Source organism: Loxodonta africana, chromosome 25 (assembly GCF_030014295.1).
Source record: "Loxodonta africana isolate mLoxAfr1 chromosome 25, mLoxAfr1.hap2, whole genome shotgun sequence".
NCBI lineage: Eukaryota > Metazoa > Chordata > Mammalia > Proboscidea > Elephantidae > Loxodonta > Loxodonta africana.
The window spans coordinates 23,574,419-23,593,631 of NC_087366.1; the positions used below are offsets into that span (position 1 = coordinate 23,574,419).

A 19,213-nucleotide genomic window follows, 5' to 3' on the forward strand; every position below is an offset into this window, starting at 1 on the left:
AATAACTGAGTTAATTACAAAAGCCAGCTTCTGTATCTTTAGTACTCATTTTAATATTAGTGAAGGTGATTAATACTTACATTTCAGATTAAATAGTCTGCAAAATAATTCAAGATAGGTCAATATTTATTAGACAATAACATAATTGTACCAAAGAACATTTCTAATAACTTCAAAGAAGTTATTACATTTTTTTAAAACCACTTTCCACAAAAGTTTCACAATAAACAAATTAATACATGATTGGCTCTGAACACCTTTAGACAAATTACTTTGGAAGTTATAAAAGAAAATGTTTTTCTTTCTCTTGTGCTGCTTTTTTTTCCCCCTTTCCCCTTCTGGCTCCCTCAGTAAATAATATTAGGTATGCAGACTCTGGAATTCAAGGAGAAAGAAATATTTTTGTATAGAGAAAAAAATGGTAAAAGTTGAGAATTGAACTTTTTTTTTTTTTTTTTTCAAATTAAAATACAAAACTGGGTATATAAACAAGATAGTCTTTGGAAAATACATGGAATTTTCTCTTTCTAGTAGAATGTTAGCAACAATAGTTCTGCATTATTTTATCTTTCCCAATTGCATTTTTATTAGCATACATTTCAACTGTGTGCATGAAAGAAATTCTAAGTCAGACGTACTTAGATGATTTCTTCATTAAATGTTTTGGTTAATTCAGTAGACAAGAAAATATGAGTTAAGAAACGAAAGACACACAGATATAATTACCAAGGCTTGAGCAGATATGACCTAGTAAAATCTGTCATTACCTCTGTTATGTTTCCCTTCTCCCAAAAGGAAAAAAAAAAGTCTTGCCAAAGTGAACAATATTCCAAAAGCTCAGCTTTGTGTGACCTAGGAATGGAGTGAGCTATCTGTAAAGCCTGGAGTGGTCCAAATAACGGATAACTTCTGTAACTGCTGGAGACAGCTGCTGGTCCCAAATCAGGCAGAATACTCAATCTTCAGTGACAGGAAAGGAAACAAAGTCCGAGCTTCTAAAACACATAATGGCACGTCCAAGAACGTGGTCGGACATAATCCAGAAATGTGGGCTACGAAGGTAAAAAAAAAGAGTGGGAAAAGTTTATTTGTGTGCAATGTGTGTATGGTTTGTGGGGCAGTGTCGTTCTGTGCTTCCGAGTGGTTTTGGACTGAGAGCAACCCCACGCTGCAAAAGCAGAACAGCCTCAGGCGATCTTCTAGGCTATAATCTTTAGGGAAGCAGGTTACCAGGTCTTGCTCCCTCAGAGCCACTGAACAGGTTCAAACTGCCAACCTTTCGGTTAGCAGCTAAGTGGTTAACCATTGCACCACCAGGGCTCCTTGTGGGAGGCAGGGTAAGAAATGTCAAATTATATATATTGGGGTTGTTATTTTTTCTCATTGCTGTTGTCAATCCCAACTCATGGCAACCTCATGTGTGTCAAAATAGAATTGTGCTCCATAGGGTTTTCAATGGCTGATTGCCAGGCCTTTCTCCCAAGGCACCTATGGGTGGACCTGAACCACCAACCTTCCTATTAGCAGCCATGCACATCAACCATTTGTACCACCCAGGGACCTCTTATATACTGTGTTGTTGTTATTAGGTGCTGTCAAGTTGGTGCTGTCTAGTTGGCTTTGACTCCTAGCAACCCTATGTACAACCAAACAAAATACTGTCTGGTCCTGCACCATCTACCCGTTGCTATGTTTGAGCCCCTAGTTGTAGCCACGTATGTATATATATATATATATATATACCTACATCTCTAAAGTATCTCTCAGCATTTCAGTGACCTTTAAGCTATAAGCAGCTAATTCAAAATACATTCAGTAATTTTATCTACAGTACAAACTTATTAATTTAGAAGCATTATGTGATGCTTTTGAAATCCAACAAACCTATAATCACATAATGGCATGGACTTTTTGGCAAATTCTAAGTAGGAACTACCTCTTTCTATATCTTGCCTTTTTCTTTTAGTAGCCTAAAATCTAAACGGTGGTAAAAGGTTACAGATGATTACGCACACATACACAAATGACTATAGTACAAGGTTTAAGATTACTGAATTATCTAAAGGGGGAACAGATGAAATACTGCAAAAGGTCCTTAGTAGGAAAGAGAAGTGAGAAAAGAATCTGAAAAAGTTTCATTGAAGATGTGGCATTCAACCTGGGCTTGGATAAGAAAATAGAGTCTGACACGTGGACTATGAGTGTAAAAAGCAGCATGACCAGATACAATTACAGGGAGTCCAGAATCATCAGCAGTTAGTTCAGACACACAAAATGGATTAATGAGAAATGAGGAGGAAGTTAGTGTTAACCTAACAAAAACAGGGGACATAGAGAAGAGGCTTTGGGAGAGAGTGAATAATTTGATTGTGAATACTTTCAGTTTTTGGTGCCCAGCCAGATATACCAAAAAAGGCAAAATTCTTAAGAGAATGTATTAGGATGGGAGATTTAGATTTGGGAGTCATTAACACATAGCTAAAAGTCAAAGCTCTAAGGTTAAATGAGACTCATGGATGAGAAAGAAACAGCAATAGCAACAAAATAAGACCCACAGGCAATGGCACTCTAGGCATATCAAAATGGGGCTCAAAGGCATATCAGTGCTGCCTGGACATTTTTACAAAGATCACATTACTTTGGAATAAAAGGGGCAAAGATATTTAGGTGGTGAAAGGGAAAAAGAAACATACATACTACTGAGGGAAATCCTTAAGAATACCTACATTTTCAGGAGACAGGAAGGAAACTAGAAAGGAGCTTTAAAAAAAAAAAAAAAAAAAGGCAGTAAAAGAGAAAAGACAGCCAATGGAGAGTTCAGTGTAAACAAAACTAAAGAGAGGAAAAATTTAAAGGACAGTGCAGTAAGACCAGATAATAAATTAATGCTTTTCCTTCATATTTCCCTACCCTCAACACTAATTCATTTTAACCTCCACTACTATTCTTCTCAATATTATCTATCAACTTTCACAAAGAGGGGACAGATAGGTTACTTTTCCACTCCATTGTGACTGAGGACTCACATTTTTCAGAGGACAATGCTGACGTGCATACCACTCTTGAGAATAAAAGCATAGAATAATTCCATGACCCACGAAAAGGGAAGTCCACATCATAACATTCCAAATTGGCCTTTTCCGACTATCGTTGACAATGAAGTTGAAAGCCACTAAAGTAAGGAAGAAGACAAAAAAAAATACAGTTATCAAAACAATCGATCAGAAGGCCAGTGTAGCAGGGGCAGGGGCTTGGGGACCATGGTTTCAAGGGACATCTAAGTCAACTGGCATAATCAAATCTATTAAGAAAACACTCTGCATCCCACTTAAGCGCTAGCAAGCGGCCATCTAAGATGCATCAATTGGTCTCAACCCACCTGGAGCAAAGAGGAATGAAGAACACCAAGGACACAAGGTAATTACAAGCCCAAGAGACAGAAAGGGCCACAGAAACCAGAGACTACATTAGCCTGAGACCAGAAGAACTAGATGGTGCCCAGCTACAACCGATGACTGCCCTGACAGGGAACACAACAGAGAACCCCTGAGGGAGCAGGAGAGCAGTGGGATGCAGACCCCAAATTCTCATAAAAAGACCAGGCTTAATGGTCTGACTGAGACTAGAAGAACCCCAGAGGTCATGGTCCCCAGACCTTCTGTTAGCCCAAGACAATAACCATTCCCAAAGCCAACTCTTCAGATAGGGATTGGACTGGGCTATGGGATAGAAAATGATACTGGTGAAGAGTGAACTTCTTGGATCAAGTAGACACATGAGACTATGTGGGCAGCTCCTGTCTGGAGAGGAGATGAGAGGGCAGAGGGGTCAGAAGCTGGCTGAATGGACACAAAAACAGAGGGTAGAGGGAAGCAGTGTGCTGTCTCATTAGAGGGATAGCAACTATGAGTATATACAAGGTGTATATAAGTTTTCGTATGAGAGAATGACTTGGTTTGTAAACTTTCACTTAAAGCACAATTTAAAAAAAAACCACAATCAATCAGGAGATGAGGAGCCTCAGACATCTGCTGTCATTATTTAATAATCACAGTGAGCATCTACTATTCCTATACATATTTTATAACTCACTATTCTTATACATAAAAGTGAAACCTCAGAGTTGAATTTTATCAATGATTAATAGAAAATCAGAAAGTATTCAACAGATAAAAATATATCTCATGGAATTATTCATATTCTAACTTGCCCCTCTCAACCCACCCACAAAATGGTTAGTTTTCCAGGGGACGGGGGGAGTGTATACTGACAGTGTTTATGAATGGGGAAGTTGTTCCTACAGAGTTTTTAGGAGGTTATCTAATTCATTTCCCTACTTCAAAGTGTAAATACCCAGAAACATAGTTGTATATAATTGTTCCGATGGTCACTGTTCTTACCATCTGATAAACACTGGCTTGAAATGCAACATTACATACTATCTATTTTCTACACTGATTTTTACAGTTTCTTTTTTGTCTGATTTTCTCTTTTAGCATAATAGCCAGTACTCACAGCATGCCAACATACTTACTTCCAAAGAACATGAACAGCACGAAGAGCACTGGATAGAAAAAGCTCAAACAAAGAGCCAAGGCGTACTCGTGCACTATGGCAGACACTGCAAAAACAGCTAACATGGCAGCTGATTTGAACCTCTTAGTGAAAAGCTAAAAAAAAAAAAAAAAAAAAGAAGGAAAATATTAAAAACTAACAAAACATGAATTATATAAGACTTAATAATTGTCATATGCTAAAGTCACCTATTAATTATATTGGGTTTACGATTTACCAGCATGAGGGATGACACCCATTTTACTAAAAGCCTTTTCAAAAACAATAATGTTGAACAATCTGGGTAAGCTTTCAAAAACACTAACTCATATTTACAAGTCATAATGGCTGACAAAACAGTTTTCACATACAAACAACACATTGAGTCGTGATCTCTTAACACAGTATGGGAGAATAGGACAGGAGTCCATTCTATTTTTATAGGTAATGAAAATAAGGCTTAGAAAGGGTAAGGGATGTGCTTTGTCTATATATGAAACTATAATTATAAATGACAGAACTAGCACTCAAATCCAGTGCTTTCTGTATCACAACAGGCTGTCACTTAGCCAAATGATGACCTGACATAACAACTAAAAAACAATATGGAGAGATGCCAGGGTAAATCAGCCAGAAGATTTAAGATTGCATTTCATCAGTCTAAATACATTCTGCTCCAAAAACTGAATGTGATATTATGTCACTGATTGAAGAGATATAAATCAACATGTAAGTGTTTCTCTACTTCTCTAATGAAATTTTTCTCCACTTCTTAAAAAAAGTCTCCATTTCTTAAACAATAGTCAATTAAGTCTTGCTGCTTACCCAAAGGAAGTCGTTGTAAGCATAGTAATATAGCCAGTCATGGACTACCACATTCCAGGTCCTGTAATAGTTGGAGTATGATGTGGAGTTCCACCAATCCTGAAGAAAAAAGTAAAGGTATAAACTGAACAAAAAACTAAGAACTAAAACAAGCAAAAACCCTGCACATTCACAAAGAATACACTCATAACATAGTACCCAGAGTATATTATGATAAACTATGAGTCCATCCGGTGATTCCAGAAAAATCTTAAAAGACATTTTGATTAACAGTGTTCAATAAGATCTTAATCGTAGTTCTATATTAAAGCCTTAATTCATGTGGTCTAATTATCAAAAAAGTTATGATGGTACTCTCTTAATCTCTGCTAGTAAATCTGTAATAAAAACCAGGACACACAAAATCATTTAAATCTAATGTTCATTTAAACATTAATCAGTAAAACCTCCTCAGCTTGTGTTGAAGGCTGGGCTCTCTAGAGGAGCAAAACCGATGAGGTAGGTGTGTATATATGTATATATATATATACACATAGAAAGAAAGAGAGAGAGATTTATCTCAAGGAAATGTCTCACATAGTTATAAAAAAAAAAAAAAACATAGTTATACTAGTAAATCCCAAGCTCAGGGGTCAGGCATCAGGTCGAAGGCTTCTCCTGACTCATGTAGCTGCAGGGCCTGATGAAGTAAACATCAGTAAGTCAGATGGCAGGCTGCTGGCTCACAGGCTGCGGAGTTCAACGAATCCCAAGAACTAGAGGTCAGGTGACGACGAGTTGAATGCAGGATCCAGAGCAAGCAAGTGAGCTTTGCCAGGATGCCCATATACATATATTGGATGCAGGCCACACCACCAAGGAAACTCCCCTAACAACTGATAGGCTAATCACATCACAGAGAAGACTACATCTTTACCAAACCAAAAAAACCAAACCCAGTGCTGTCGAGTCGATTCTGACTTACAGCGACCCTATAGGACAGAGTAGAATTATCCCAAAGAGTTTCCAAGGAGCACCTGGCGGACTTGAACTGCTGACCCTTTGGTTAGCAGCCGTAGCACTTAACCACTACACCACCAGGGTTTCCTACATCTTTACACAACTGCCAAATTACACCATTACATAACTGCCAAAGCTATATTATCACATAGCTGATGACTACCTTCATTACATAAATGCCAAACCACTGAGATTCATGGCCCAGGGAAATTGACACATCACCTTAACCTTAGACATCACAGTCCACTCCTCGTCAACTAGGCATCTGTACACATCTCCTTAAGCCATACACAATCTCTAAATAAAGACAACTACAAAGTTATACTTGCACCTAACATGATACAACTAACATGCATACAACTAAAAATGCACTAGCACTATTTACATCTTATATTTTGTAAGTGAAGAACACAAAAATATTTGATGCAGACATAAAAGAAAGAATTGTTATCATTGTTAGATACTGCCGAGTCAATTCTGACTCAAAGCAACCCTATGTACAACAGAAACCCTGCCCAGTCCAGCACCATCCTCACAATCATTGCTACACTTGAGCCCATTGCTGCAGCCACTGTGTCAATCCTTTTCGTTGAGGATCTTCCTCTCTTTTGCTGACCCTCTACTTTACCAAGCATGATGTCCTTCTCCAGGGACTAGTCCCTCCTGATAACAGCATTCTGGCTGTACTTCTTCCAAGGCAAATTTGCTCATTCTTCTGGGAATCCATGGTATACTCAATGTTCTTCACCAACACCATCAGAAATACAATTGCAGTCTTCGTTTCTGCAACTGGTCACGTGGTCATAACTGGTATTTAGAACTACCTTCTTCCACCACCCATTCTGCATTCCCTTTACCCTCAGCAAGTGCCTCAGCTGGTTGTGGTTCGTTGCCTCGTGGGGTTGACACAAAACCTTCATTCCTGAAGGGTCTGGGCCATACTAGCCATGTCAGAATTGGGTTGCTGTAGTTTTCCATTACCCTTTAATCACAGGGCATGGTAGTACTAAGAGACACCCTACAGAATTTGTTGTATTTCATACATACTTTTTTTTAACTTCCATCATGCAATGTTGTTGTTGGTAGGTGCCGTCAAGTCTTTTCTGACTCACAGCAACCTTATGTACAACAGAACAAAACACTGACCAGTCCTGCACCATCCTCACGATCGTTGTTATGCTTGAGCCCACTGTTGCAGCCACTGTGTCAATCCACATCCTTGAGGGTCTTCCTCTTTTTCACTGACCTGCTACCAAGCATGTTGTCCTTCTCCAGGGACCAGTCCCTCCTGATAACTGTCCAAACTATGTGAGATGTAGTCTCACCATCTGTGCTTCTAAGGAGCATTCATTAAGCAATATCAATCTGATTTTCTCGTGGTAGTCAGATTCAATCACATCAGCCAATATGGTAACTCCCATCTTTGCCTATCGATTCAGAGGCATGAGGAGTCCAAAATGACTGGGTGGCATTCTCAATTTCCAGTTCAATCGAATCCATGTTGTGTCCCAGGTGGGAGCATTCCTCCCTTTGGAACTAAGATGTCTAGGCCCACAGAGCATAGGGTCACAGGGACAGGAAGCAAAAATTTCGGTTCATTAGAGTTAATAATGAGTGGCACCACTCCCATCTCCACCCTTTGATTCCTAGAACTGTGAATCCTGGCTATGAGTAAAACAACACCATATACTGGACACTGGTTTAGTGCATATACAGCCAGTCGAAACTGACTCAACGGTAACGGGTAATGGGTAGACAACATTGCCCCAACCCTGCATAGTGTTGCCACCTAACTGGCAAACATTAACTGTGTCTTTAGAAAGCCATACCATCGTCCCATCAAGCTAGCTGCTTCAGGATGATGGGGAACATGATAAGACCAGAGAATTCCGTGAGCATGGGCCCACTGCCAAACTTCATTTGCTGTGAAGTGAGTCCCTTGATCAGAGGTGATTCTGTAAGGAGTACCATGATGGTGTATAAGGCATTCTGTGATTACATGGATGGTGGTTTTGGAAGATGACTAGCATGCAGGGAAGGCAAATCCATATCCAGAGTAAGTGTCTATCCCATTCATAAAGAAACACTGCCCTTTCCATGATGGAAGAGGTCCAAACGTAATCAATCTGCCACCAGGTTGCTAGCTGATTGCCTCAAGGAATGGTGCCATATCCGGGACTCATTTTTGGTCTCTGCTGCTGGCAGACTGGGTATTCACAGTGGCTGTAGCCAAGTCGGCTTTGGTGAGTGGAAGTTCGTGTTCCTGAGCCCATGGATAAGATCTATCCCTGCCACCATGGCAACCTGGTTCATGACTCCATTGGGCAATGACAGGAGTGGCTGGGGAAAGAGGATGACTGGTTTCCATAGAATGTGTCAGCCTATCCACTTGATTGTTAAATAAATGTTCCACTGCTGAGGCCACCCTTTGGTATGCATTCACATAAGACACAGATGTTTTCCCCTTTTTTGGCCCATTCAGAGAGGTCTATCCACATATATCTTCACCAAACCTCCTTACCACCAATTTTCCAATCACGTTCCTTCCAAGTCCCTGACCATCCAGCCAAACCACTGGCCACAGTCCATGAATCAGTATACAATTGCACATTTGGACATTCTCCTCTCAAACAAAGTGAACAACATGGGTGCTGCTCGAAGTTCTTCCTCTTGGATTTCCCTTCACCACTGTCCTTCAGGAGGGTTCCAGAAAGAAGCTACAGTGCTGCTGCTGTACACTTTTCAGTGGTGCCTGCTTATTGCCCAGAACCTTCTGTAAGGCATGAGTTTTCTCTTCCTCAGTCAACTGATCATAAGGAACCCCTTATGAAGCCATAGGTACAGACTGTGAGAGAGAAGATAACTTGACAGGAGTGGAGACCATGGGTATTTAGGGCCACTTCCTCATGTTAACTTGTGCCTTCAGGTCTTGCTAGAGCCTAGTCTAGTATGTAATACTTCTATTTAACGATGGAGTGCTGCTGTGGATGTCCAACTTTATGACTCTGTGGGTCAGACAACACCCAGTTCACAATGGGCAGCTCAGGCTGCATGTGACCTAGTAGTCCACGGTTAAGCGTTCAGTCTCTACTAAGGCCCAGTAACAAGCCGAAAGCTGTTTCTCAAAAGGAGTGTAGTTATCTGCAGAGAACATCAGGAGTTTGCCCCAAAATCCTAAGGGTCTGTACTGTGGTTCACCAACAGAGGCCTGCCAAAGGATCCAAATGGTATCTCTATCTGCCACTAACAATTCAAACACCATTGGATCAGCCAGATCACATGGCCCAATTGGCAGAGCAGTTTTCACAGCAGCCTAAACCTGTTGCAGAGCATTCTCTTCTTCTGGGCCCCACTCAAAATGAACAGCTTTTTGAGTCACTTGGTAAACAGGCTGGAATAGCACACCCATATGAGGAATACATTGCCTCCAGAATCCAAAAAAGGCTCACTAGGCATTGTGCCTCCTTTTTAATTGTAGGAGGGGCCATATGTAACAGCTTATCCTTCATTTTAGAAGGAATACCTCAACATGCCCCAAACCACTGGACTCCTAGAAATTTCACTGTGGTGGAAGGTGCCTGAATTTTTGCCAGATTAATTTCCCATGCTCTAGTACACAAATGTTTTACTGTTAAGTCTAGAGTCACTGACACTTCTTCCTTACCAGGTCCAGTCAGCATAATATTATCAATGTAATAGACCAGTGTAACGTCCAGCGGAAGAAAAAGGCAATCAAGGTCCCTGTGGACTAAATTATGACATAGAGCTGGAGAATTGATATATCTCTAAAGTAGGCAACTGAAGGTATATTGCTGGCCTTACCAAATGAAGGTATTTCTGGTGTTCCTTCAAAACCAGAACTGAGAAAAAGGCATCGCTCAGATCAATAGTTGCACACTAGGTACCAGGAGATGTATTAATTTGCTTAAGCAATAAAACCACATCTGGAACAGCAGCTGCAATTGGAGTCACCACCTGGTTAAGTTTACAGTAATCTGCTGTCATTGTCCAAGATCCATCCATTTTTTGCACAGGCCAAATAGGGGAGTTGAATGGGGATGTGGTGGGAATCACCACTGCTGCATCCTTCAAGTCCTTGATGGTGGCAGTAATCTCTGCAATCCCTCCAGGAACATGGTATTGTTTTTGGCTTATTATTTTCCTAGGTAGGGGCAGTTCTAGTGGCTTTCACTTGGCTTTCCCTACCATAACAGCCCTTACTCCACTTGTCAAGGATCCAATGTGGGGGTTCTACCAGTTGCTGAGTGTATCTATTCTAAGTATGCATTCTGCAACTGGGGAAAATCACTATATGATGGGCTCAGGAACCCACTGGACCCACTGTGAGACAAAACTGAGCTAAGACTGCACTAATAATCTGACCTCTATACGCCCTCACTCTGGTGGCCACAGTGATGTTTTGGGTCTCCTGGAATTAGTGTCAGTTCAGAGCCAGTATTCAGTAATCCCCCAAAAGTCTGGTTTTTTCCTTTTCCCCAATAAACACTCACTCTAGTAAAAGGGCACACACACCTTTGGGAAAAGCTAGGAGAAAGATTAACAGTATAAATTTTGGGCAGTGTAGTGTGGTCTTTCCTCAAGGGCACCCGGCCTCCCCTTCATTCAGGGGTCTATAAATTGGCTCAAGTCTGGGAAGTGACTGAAGGGCCAAGACTCTCTATTCTGGCGATTCAAGTTAAGAGCGCCATTCACTTGACCTAGAATTCTTCCACTTGTACAGATCAAGTAAATATTTAGTTGATTTCCCATCTCTTTCACTCCTAAGGACAGATGTCATGTCTAAGTAGCCAACACCATAAGTCCGTATGAGTCAGACTATTCTGATTACTGCTCCGGCTCTGTTTTCCATTATGGTAACCATACCCACCTTGTCTTTGTCGACTGAGCACTGCCATTTGGCCCCTACCACCATGCCATGGTGTCCAATTAGCCCCATCATAGTTAGGTATCTTAATTCAGTTACGGCAGTTCCACTGTCAAATCTGACTTACATAAAATAGCAATCACAGCAGTCTTCAAAAGGATGCTGGGCCTTCCTTCACAAATTTGTTCCTCACTGTTGTGGTAAAAGGTGTGTCCTCTGGGCACTCCTCTGTGAGTCTGTGGGTCTAACCTGAATAAATCCACACTAAGAGGCCAAAAAAAAAAAAAAAAAAAAAAATTTCTTTTTTTTTTTTTTAAGAGGCCAAGTTCCCTAAGCCTTTGGATACCTTTTTCTACAGGATACCAAGGCAGGTCTGGTACATCAACTTGATTTAGTGTAGAGTACCACATAATCCAGGCTTCAGTGACCCAACCAAATAACATTATTAGATCCTTTCCTAACCTCTCAAGCTGAAACAGTGAATGATGAATCTGTGCTTAGTGGGCTCATATCAATAAACTCAGACTGATCCAACTTTATGTTCCTTATACCATTATCCCACACCCTTAACAGTCATTTCAACATAAGTTTCCCAGGTTTCTGTTTGTACATACTAGAAAAGTCAAGCAGTTCTTTTGCAGTACTCCTCTTGGGTCACAGTTTGTACTTCACCTTTTGAGGCTTGCTAGGACTTAAGTCTAGTTATAGGTCTAGAAGCAAAAATGGGTTGTGGTGGTAGGTCTCAGGAACATTCAGCATTGACTTGTAACGCATCTACCCTCAGACAAAGACTCTTCAGGCACAGCTGGTGTAATCTCATCTAATGAGGGTGGAGGGGCTATCGCTTTTACTGGAAAGGGTGGATTAGCAGACAAAAATGATCTCTTCAGATGGGAGTAAGTGGGCTGCTTCTGTTGGCAGGAGTGATTCAACGGCATTTAGGGGCTCAATGTTCCCAGCTTCCTGATTATCTGCGCATATGTCCCCATCCCAAGTTTTAGGATTCCATTTCTTCCAATCAATACCCTCACTTTAACTTCAGACACAGTTTGAGGTTGGGAATTTAGTTGGCATTATAATTCAGCCACTCTCATGATAAGACTCTAGGTTTGGTTTTCAGCAGTATCAGCTCTGTTACAAGAAATAAGACTTCCTTTCAGGGCACAAAGGGCCACTTTCAGGTCTTTTTGCAGCACCTGAGTTGTGACTCTGAAGCCCTGAGCTCATCTCTTTTTTTTTACAACTTTGCCTATCAAAAGTAGGACTAACCAATCAGCTTCCCTATACTTTTCATTCTGACAAAACTGTAGAAAAATATCAAACGTGATCACCCCGAGCCTCTCTTCTCACCAATACTTGATCTATTAGTGGTGATAATTTGCATATTAATATTGCCACCTCATGCCATGGATTAGTAGCGCCCTCTTTACTACTGGACACAGTGTCATCAGCACCTTTAAGACTAGTCAGACTTGAGAACCAATTTAGAAAATTGATTCGTATGATTTTGTTTCTCTAGAACCATTCTTGGTACCAAATGTCTTAGGCTGGGTTCTCTAGAGAAGCGGAACCAATGAAGCATATATCTATATATCGAAAGAAAAAGAGAGTTAAGAAAGGTTTATCTCAAGGAAATGGCTCATGTGATTATAAAAAACCCAAAAGGCTGGCAAGTCCCAAGTTCATGGGTCAGACATCAGGATGGAGGCTTCTCCTGACTCACACAGCTGCAGGCACTGACGAATCCAATATCGGGAGGTAAGACGGCAGGCTGCTGGCTCACAGGCTGCAGAGTTCAACGAATCCCCAAAACTGGAGATCAGATGATGACGAGCCAGATACAGGATCCAGAGCAAGCGAGCTTTGCAAGAATGTCTGTACATATATTGGATGCAGGCCACACCCTCAGTGAAACTCCCCTTACAACTGTTGGGCTGATCACATCAGATCACATCGTGGAGGATGACTACATCATTACATAGCTGCCAAACCACTGAGAATGTTGGCCCAGCCAACTGGACACAACCTTAACCATCATGCCTTGCTAAAAATAATGAGAGATTTCTAAAGGCCTTGTAGGCTAGATAGAATGCTAACACGAACAGTTGTTTGGTATGCCAATGTTTGCTGCAACACTATTCACAATAGAAAAAAGGTGGAAACAGCCTAAATGTCATCCAGCAACAGACGACTGGATAAACAAAATGTTTTACACACATACAATGGAGTACTACTTAGCCATAAAGAGAAAAGAAGTTATGATACATGCTATAACATGGATAAATCTTGAAAACATTATGTTCAGTGAAATCAGTCAATCACAAAAGGACAAATATTAAATGATCTCATTTATATAAAATAACAAGAATAGGCAAATGCTTTATAGTGGTTACCATGAGCACAAGGGAGAAGGAAAGTGGGGGAGGGTGGGTCTTTGTTTAGGAAGCAGTGAGTTTCTGTTTACAGTAATGGTAAATTTGACAATGATTATGGGTGATGGTTGCACAACACGATTAATGTAATTGATATCACCAAACTGTACATCTGAATAATGTTAATTGTGGTCCTAAAAAAACAGTCAATTTTAAAGGAATGAACAGTCGGAGAAGTCTTGCAACGCACTGTGAAAAAGTGTTTTCCTACTTTAATTGCCAGTATGTCCTCACAGGATGCAGCAAAAAACATTTTCTGTATGAAGGCAGCATTTACTACATATATGTAAAAGAAAAGAAGGGGCTATGCTAATTAATCTATTATAGAATTCTGGACTTAATATTGGTAAAACTGGAATGGAAAAATATTTCACAATATTTATGTTAAAAAGCTGGTAATATTAGCCAACAGCACTTAAGCACTTAGCAAGGAGGAAGTAAATAAAATATAAAAAGAAAGATCAGTCTAAGTATAATATTACCTTATAAAACATCCTGTCACCAAAGCGTAACATCTCAGCAAAGGCATTGAGCCAGCAATGCAAGACAGCAAAAAAAGTAAGGAATAGAATCAGCACACCTAAAAATAAGATTAATAATATTTAGAGTCTCCAACAGCTCACATACCAAGGAATTAATTATCTGTCATCATTTGCTTATCCAGAATTATTTTGTAAAATAAAAGTTATTACCATTCCTCTTTACCCATTCCACAGGTATTACAGTGTTCTTTTGAATTTTATTGCTTTAATTTTATAAAAGAATAATTTCTGAATGGTTTTACAGACAACGATAACCTAGGCTGTTTTTAATAGAAAGCCTTAGACGTATGGCTTAACCTGGTATACAAGACTCTTTAAAAATCTGGTACCTATATGTCCCTCTAAACCAGTTGTTTTCAACTGAGGGAGATTTTTGTCCCCCAGGGATATCTGGCAATTCTACAGACACTTTTGGTTGTCACAACTGGGGGTTGTGACACTAGTATCTAGAGGGGAGAGGACAGAACGCTGCTAAATGTTCTACAATACACAAGATAGCCCCCCAAACAAGGAATTATCTAGCTCAAAATGTTAATAGCGACGAGATTGACAAACTCTGGTCTAAACTTATCTTCGACAACTCTACTTCCAGAGTTGTAAACATCATCTATAAATGGAATTCTAGCATTCCAAACTATTCCATGCCTTTGCATTCATTTCATTACCTGGAAAGACCTTTGCACCACTTCTCTGCCAAGCAAACACCTATTTTTTAAAGACCCAATGTTAAATGTCATCGCTAACAGGAAATAAAGTCCCTAAGCATTTTGTTTATCCTGCTTGTGTAGTATACACTGAACTATGTTGTAAAATATCCGTTTACATGTGTACCTCTTTCATTCGTTTATTTAAAAAATACTTATAGAGCATCTGTTGCATAACAGACACTATAGTAGGGATTGCTACTGGCTATAAGACACAATCCTTGCTCTCAAGGAATCTGTAGCCTAGTTAGGAAGACACATAAATATGTAACACATATACCATTCCAGAGACAGACACAGAGCCTACTGGAGTTAAGTCTCTTGGCAGACAGGAAGGGTTAGCTGGAGGAAGCCAGGAAGAGAGAAGGCGAAGGCAGAAAACATTAGCGATATTTAATGAGTAGAGAAAAGACAAGGAGTAAGGGAAGGGAAATATAATCAAACTAAGTTCTCAGAAGGTAAAGATTAAGTATATCTTGGTCACTGCTGTATCATCAGCACCTGGCACACAGCGGGCACTCGTTTATCTCTAGTTAAAAAAAATAAGTGGAATGAATTCAGTTAGGACACTGAAGTATGGTCAAAGAGATTGGAGGACAGATTTAAAAAAGCAAGCGGTCAACAGCATCCAATGCTTCATGGAAGTCAAAAAGGATAAGGGCTAAACCATCTGCTGGACTTAGAATCAGGAGGTTACTAATGATTTTAACAAAGGTCACTTTAGTGGCCTGCTGGGATTAGAAGCAAAAAAATAATGAACTTAACAGGAAGAGAAAGCATAAATATGGACTGCCCACACTCCAGAGAAAGCAAAACTTGAGTGAAAGCCAGACGATAAATCTAAGAATTGGCCTGAGACTAGAAGGACAACACCTTATTTTTGAGATAAATGGAAAAGAGATCAAGATGGGTATAAATGTGTAGATGAGTTTATGAGGAAAGGGGAAGTAATACCCCAATAGCTTTTTATCTTCCCTGAGAACGTATGAATGACCACATTAACCAGTACCCATGTTACCTGGCAAGATGGAGTTAAACACACACAGGACCAGGACACGAGCGCTGAAGGGCTCCTGTTTGATATTCCGAAACAAGGGGGCACAAAGCCTTTCAAAGATGTAGTACACATAAAAAAAGCAACCAAAAATCTGGAATGTAACAAAGATATAATTATAATAACGGTGGCTTGATAAGGAAAGACTAAGGGTGATATTTTTTTCCTCCAAAGTACATTTTTTTCTCTAAAGGAAAGTAATGTTTACATATATGTTCCATTTAACTATAGTACATAAGATTGTCAAGGTCCCTGGGTAGCACAAACAGTTTGCAACCAACTGACTACTAATTAAAAGGTTGGCGATTCAAACCCACCCAGCAATGCTCTGGAGAAAGACCTGGTGATCTGCTTCTGTAAAGATTATAGCCAAGAAAACACTCTGGAGCAGTTGTACTCTGTTTAACACACAGGGCTACTATGCATCAGAAATGACTTGATGCCAAGGTGTTTGGTTTTGGTATATAAGACTGCCGAACCATAATCTTTCAGAGGTTATTACTCAAGCTAGTTTTTATCATACCCTTTTCTAACCCCTTACCAAATGACATTTTAAAAAAATCAGACTCTTCTAGAACTTGTTATCCCTGCTACATGAAACCTACAACAAAAGAACTTATTTCATAAATGGTATTTGATTTAGACAAGAATATAAAATGGGATCTTACAGGATTTTTGATTCACGAAAGAACTTATTTCATAAATGGTATTTGATTCAGGCAAGAATACAAAATGGGATCTTATGGGATTTTTGATTCTGATCATTGGGAGTGGTGAGACAACCCAAACCATACCCGCTTCACACACACAAACACACAAATTGGGGGATGGCTGTTATGTTGAGGAAACCCATAGAATTACTTTAACTTAAAATAATTTTTTTTTTTTTAATGGAAGAAAATTACTTTTGGCATTAGTGAAAATGAATACCATTTACAGTACTGGGAATAGTTTAAAAGACTTCACTGTCTCAATAAAAAGCGTTCTAGAGCCCCTAGCGATTTACCAATACTTAAAATGGATTAAATTATTGTTATAAATAGTAATTCCTTTTTCCCACCAATCAATACATTAAGCATTAGTCAGTTAAAAAAAAAATGTACCTGTGCAAACTGTGTAGCAACATAACCCCATCTTATAGTAGGAGTCCTAAAAAGGAAGAAACAAAACCGGTTTTCTAAATAAATACTGAACTTTAATAAATACCTTCACAATTAATACTCTTTTTTCTATATAGAACATTGTTTATGATGATATGAAGTACCTGAATAATTCTGTCAAGAATTACTGTATCACTCCACTGGTCTCAACCCCTTCAGGAGCAAAGGAGAATGAAGAAAACTAAAGACACAAGGGAGAGATTAGTCCAAAGGACTAATGGACCAACCACATCTACCACAGCTTCCACCAGTCTGAGTTGAGTACAACTAGATGGTGCCCGACTACCACCACTGACTGCTCTGACAGGGATCACAATAGCGGGTCCCAGACAGAGCTGGAGAAAAATGTAGAACAAAATTCTAACTCACAAAAAAAACTAGACTTACTGGCCTGACACAGACTGAAGAAACCCCGAAAGTATGGCCCCCGGACACCCTTTTAGCTCAGTAATGAAGTAACTCCCAAGGTTTACCCGTCAGCCAAAGATTAGACAGGCCCATGAAACAAGACTAAAGGAGCATACCAGCCCAGGGGCAAGGGCTAGAAGGCAGGAGGGGACAGGAAAGCTGGTAATAGGGAACCCAAGGCCAGGAAGGGAGAGGGTTGACATGTCGTGGGGTTGTTAATTAACTGTTTAATGAGAAACTAGTTTGCTCTATGAACCTTCATCCAAGGTATAATTTAAAAAAAAAGAATTATTGTATCACCTCCTAAAAATTAAATACTTATGCTCATTAAAAGACTTTATCAAAGTAGATAAGAACTACTTTAGGTAAGGGGAAGGGCAACACTCAATACAGCGGAGGTCAGCACAACTGGACTAAACCAAAAGCAAAGAAGTTCCCTGAATAAAGTGAATGCTTCAAAGGTCAGCAAAGCAGGGGCAGGGGTTTGGGGACTATGGCTTCAGGGGACATCTAAATCAACTGGCAAAATAAATTCTATTAAGAAAATATTTTGCATCCCACTTTGAAGTGTGGCGCCTGGGGTCTTAAACACTAGCAAGCGGCCATCTAAGATGCTTCAATGAGTCTCAACCCACCTGGATCAAAGGAGAATGAAGAACACAAAGCTCATGAGGTAATTATGAGCCCAAGAGACAGAAAGGGCTACATGAACTAGAGACTACATCATCCTGAGACCAGAAGAACTAGATGGTGCCAGCCACAACCGATGACTGCCCTGACAGGGAACACAACAGAGAGCCCCTGAGGGAGCAGAAAAACAGCGGGATGCAGACCCCAAATTCTCATAAAAAGACCAGACTTAATGGTCTGACTGAGACTAGAAGGACCCCGGCGCTCATGGTCCCCAAACCTTCTGTTGGCCCAGGACAGGAACCATTCCCAAAGCCAACTCATCAGAAATGGATGGGACTGGACAATGGGTTGGAGAGAGATTCTGATGAGGAGTGAGCTACTTGTATCAGGTGGATACTTGAGACTGTGTTGGCATCTCCTATCTGGAGGGGAAATGGGAGGGCAAGGGGGTTAGAAAAATGGTCACGAAAGGAGAGACTGGAAGGAGGGAACGGGCTGACTCATTAGGGGGAGCGTAAATGGGAGTACGTAGTAAGGTGTATATAAGTTTATATGTGAGAGACTGACTTCATTTGTAAACTTTCACTTAAAGCACAATTAAAATTAAAAAAAAAAATTTTATTGAAAGAGTAAAAAGAACCTACAGACTGGGCACCAACATATCTAACCAGTGTCTAATAGCTAAAATATATAGAAAATGTCCACACCTCAACAAGGAAAACAATCCAATCAAATATGGGCAAAGGACATGAACAGACACCTCACCAAAGAAGACATTCATGCAACTAATAAACACATGAAGAGATGCTCGCGACCATTAGCCATTAACCAACCAAACCAAACCCACTGCTGTCGAGTCAATTCTGACTCAGTGACCCTACAGGACAGAGTAGAACTGCCCCACAGCATTTCCAAGGAGCAGCCGGTGGACTGGAACTGCCGACCCTTGGGTTAGCAGTTGAGCTTTTTAACCACAGCGCCACCAGGGCCATTAGAGAGATGCAAATCAAAACTACA

The 19,213-nt window shown here is 40.2% G+C and overlaps 1 protein-coding gene across 3 annotated transcripts in view; it reads right to left on the bottom strand.

Annotated features, from left to right (window-relative positions):
* Positions 1-76: 76 nt before the first annotated feature.
* SOAT1 (sterol O-acyltransferase 1) overlaps positions 77-19,213 on the bottom strand; it is a 75,802-nt gene continuing 56,665 nt past the window's right edge. For all 3 annotated transcript variants that reach the window (XM_064276577.1, XM_064276576.1, XM_064276578.1), the window contains 7 exons: positions 17,099-17,144; positions 15,960-16,089; positions 14,178-14,275; positions 5,380-5,478; positions 4,535-4,670; positions 3,027-3,172; positions 77-1,052 (listed from right to left, as the gene is read on the bottom strand). In XM_064276577.1, coding sequence (XP_064132647.1) covers positions 996-1,052; positions 3,027-3,172; positions 4,535-4,670; positions 5,380-5,478; positions 14,178-14,275; positions 15,960-16,089; positions 17,099-17,144 — 712 coding nt within the window. In that variant the 3' untranslated portion in view covers positions 77-995. The remainder of the gene's footprint in view (positions 1,053-3,026; positions 3,173-4,534; positions 4,671-5,379; positions 5,479-14,177; positions 14,276-15,959; positions 16,090-17,098; positions 17,145-19,213) is intronic.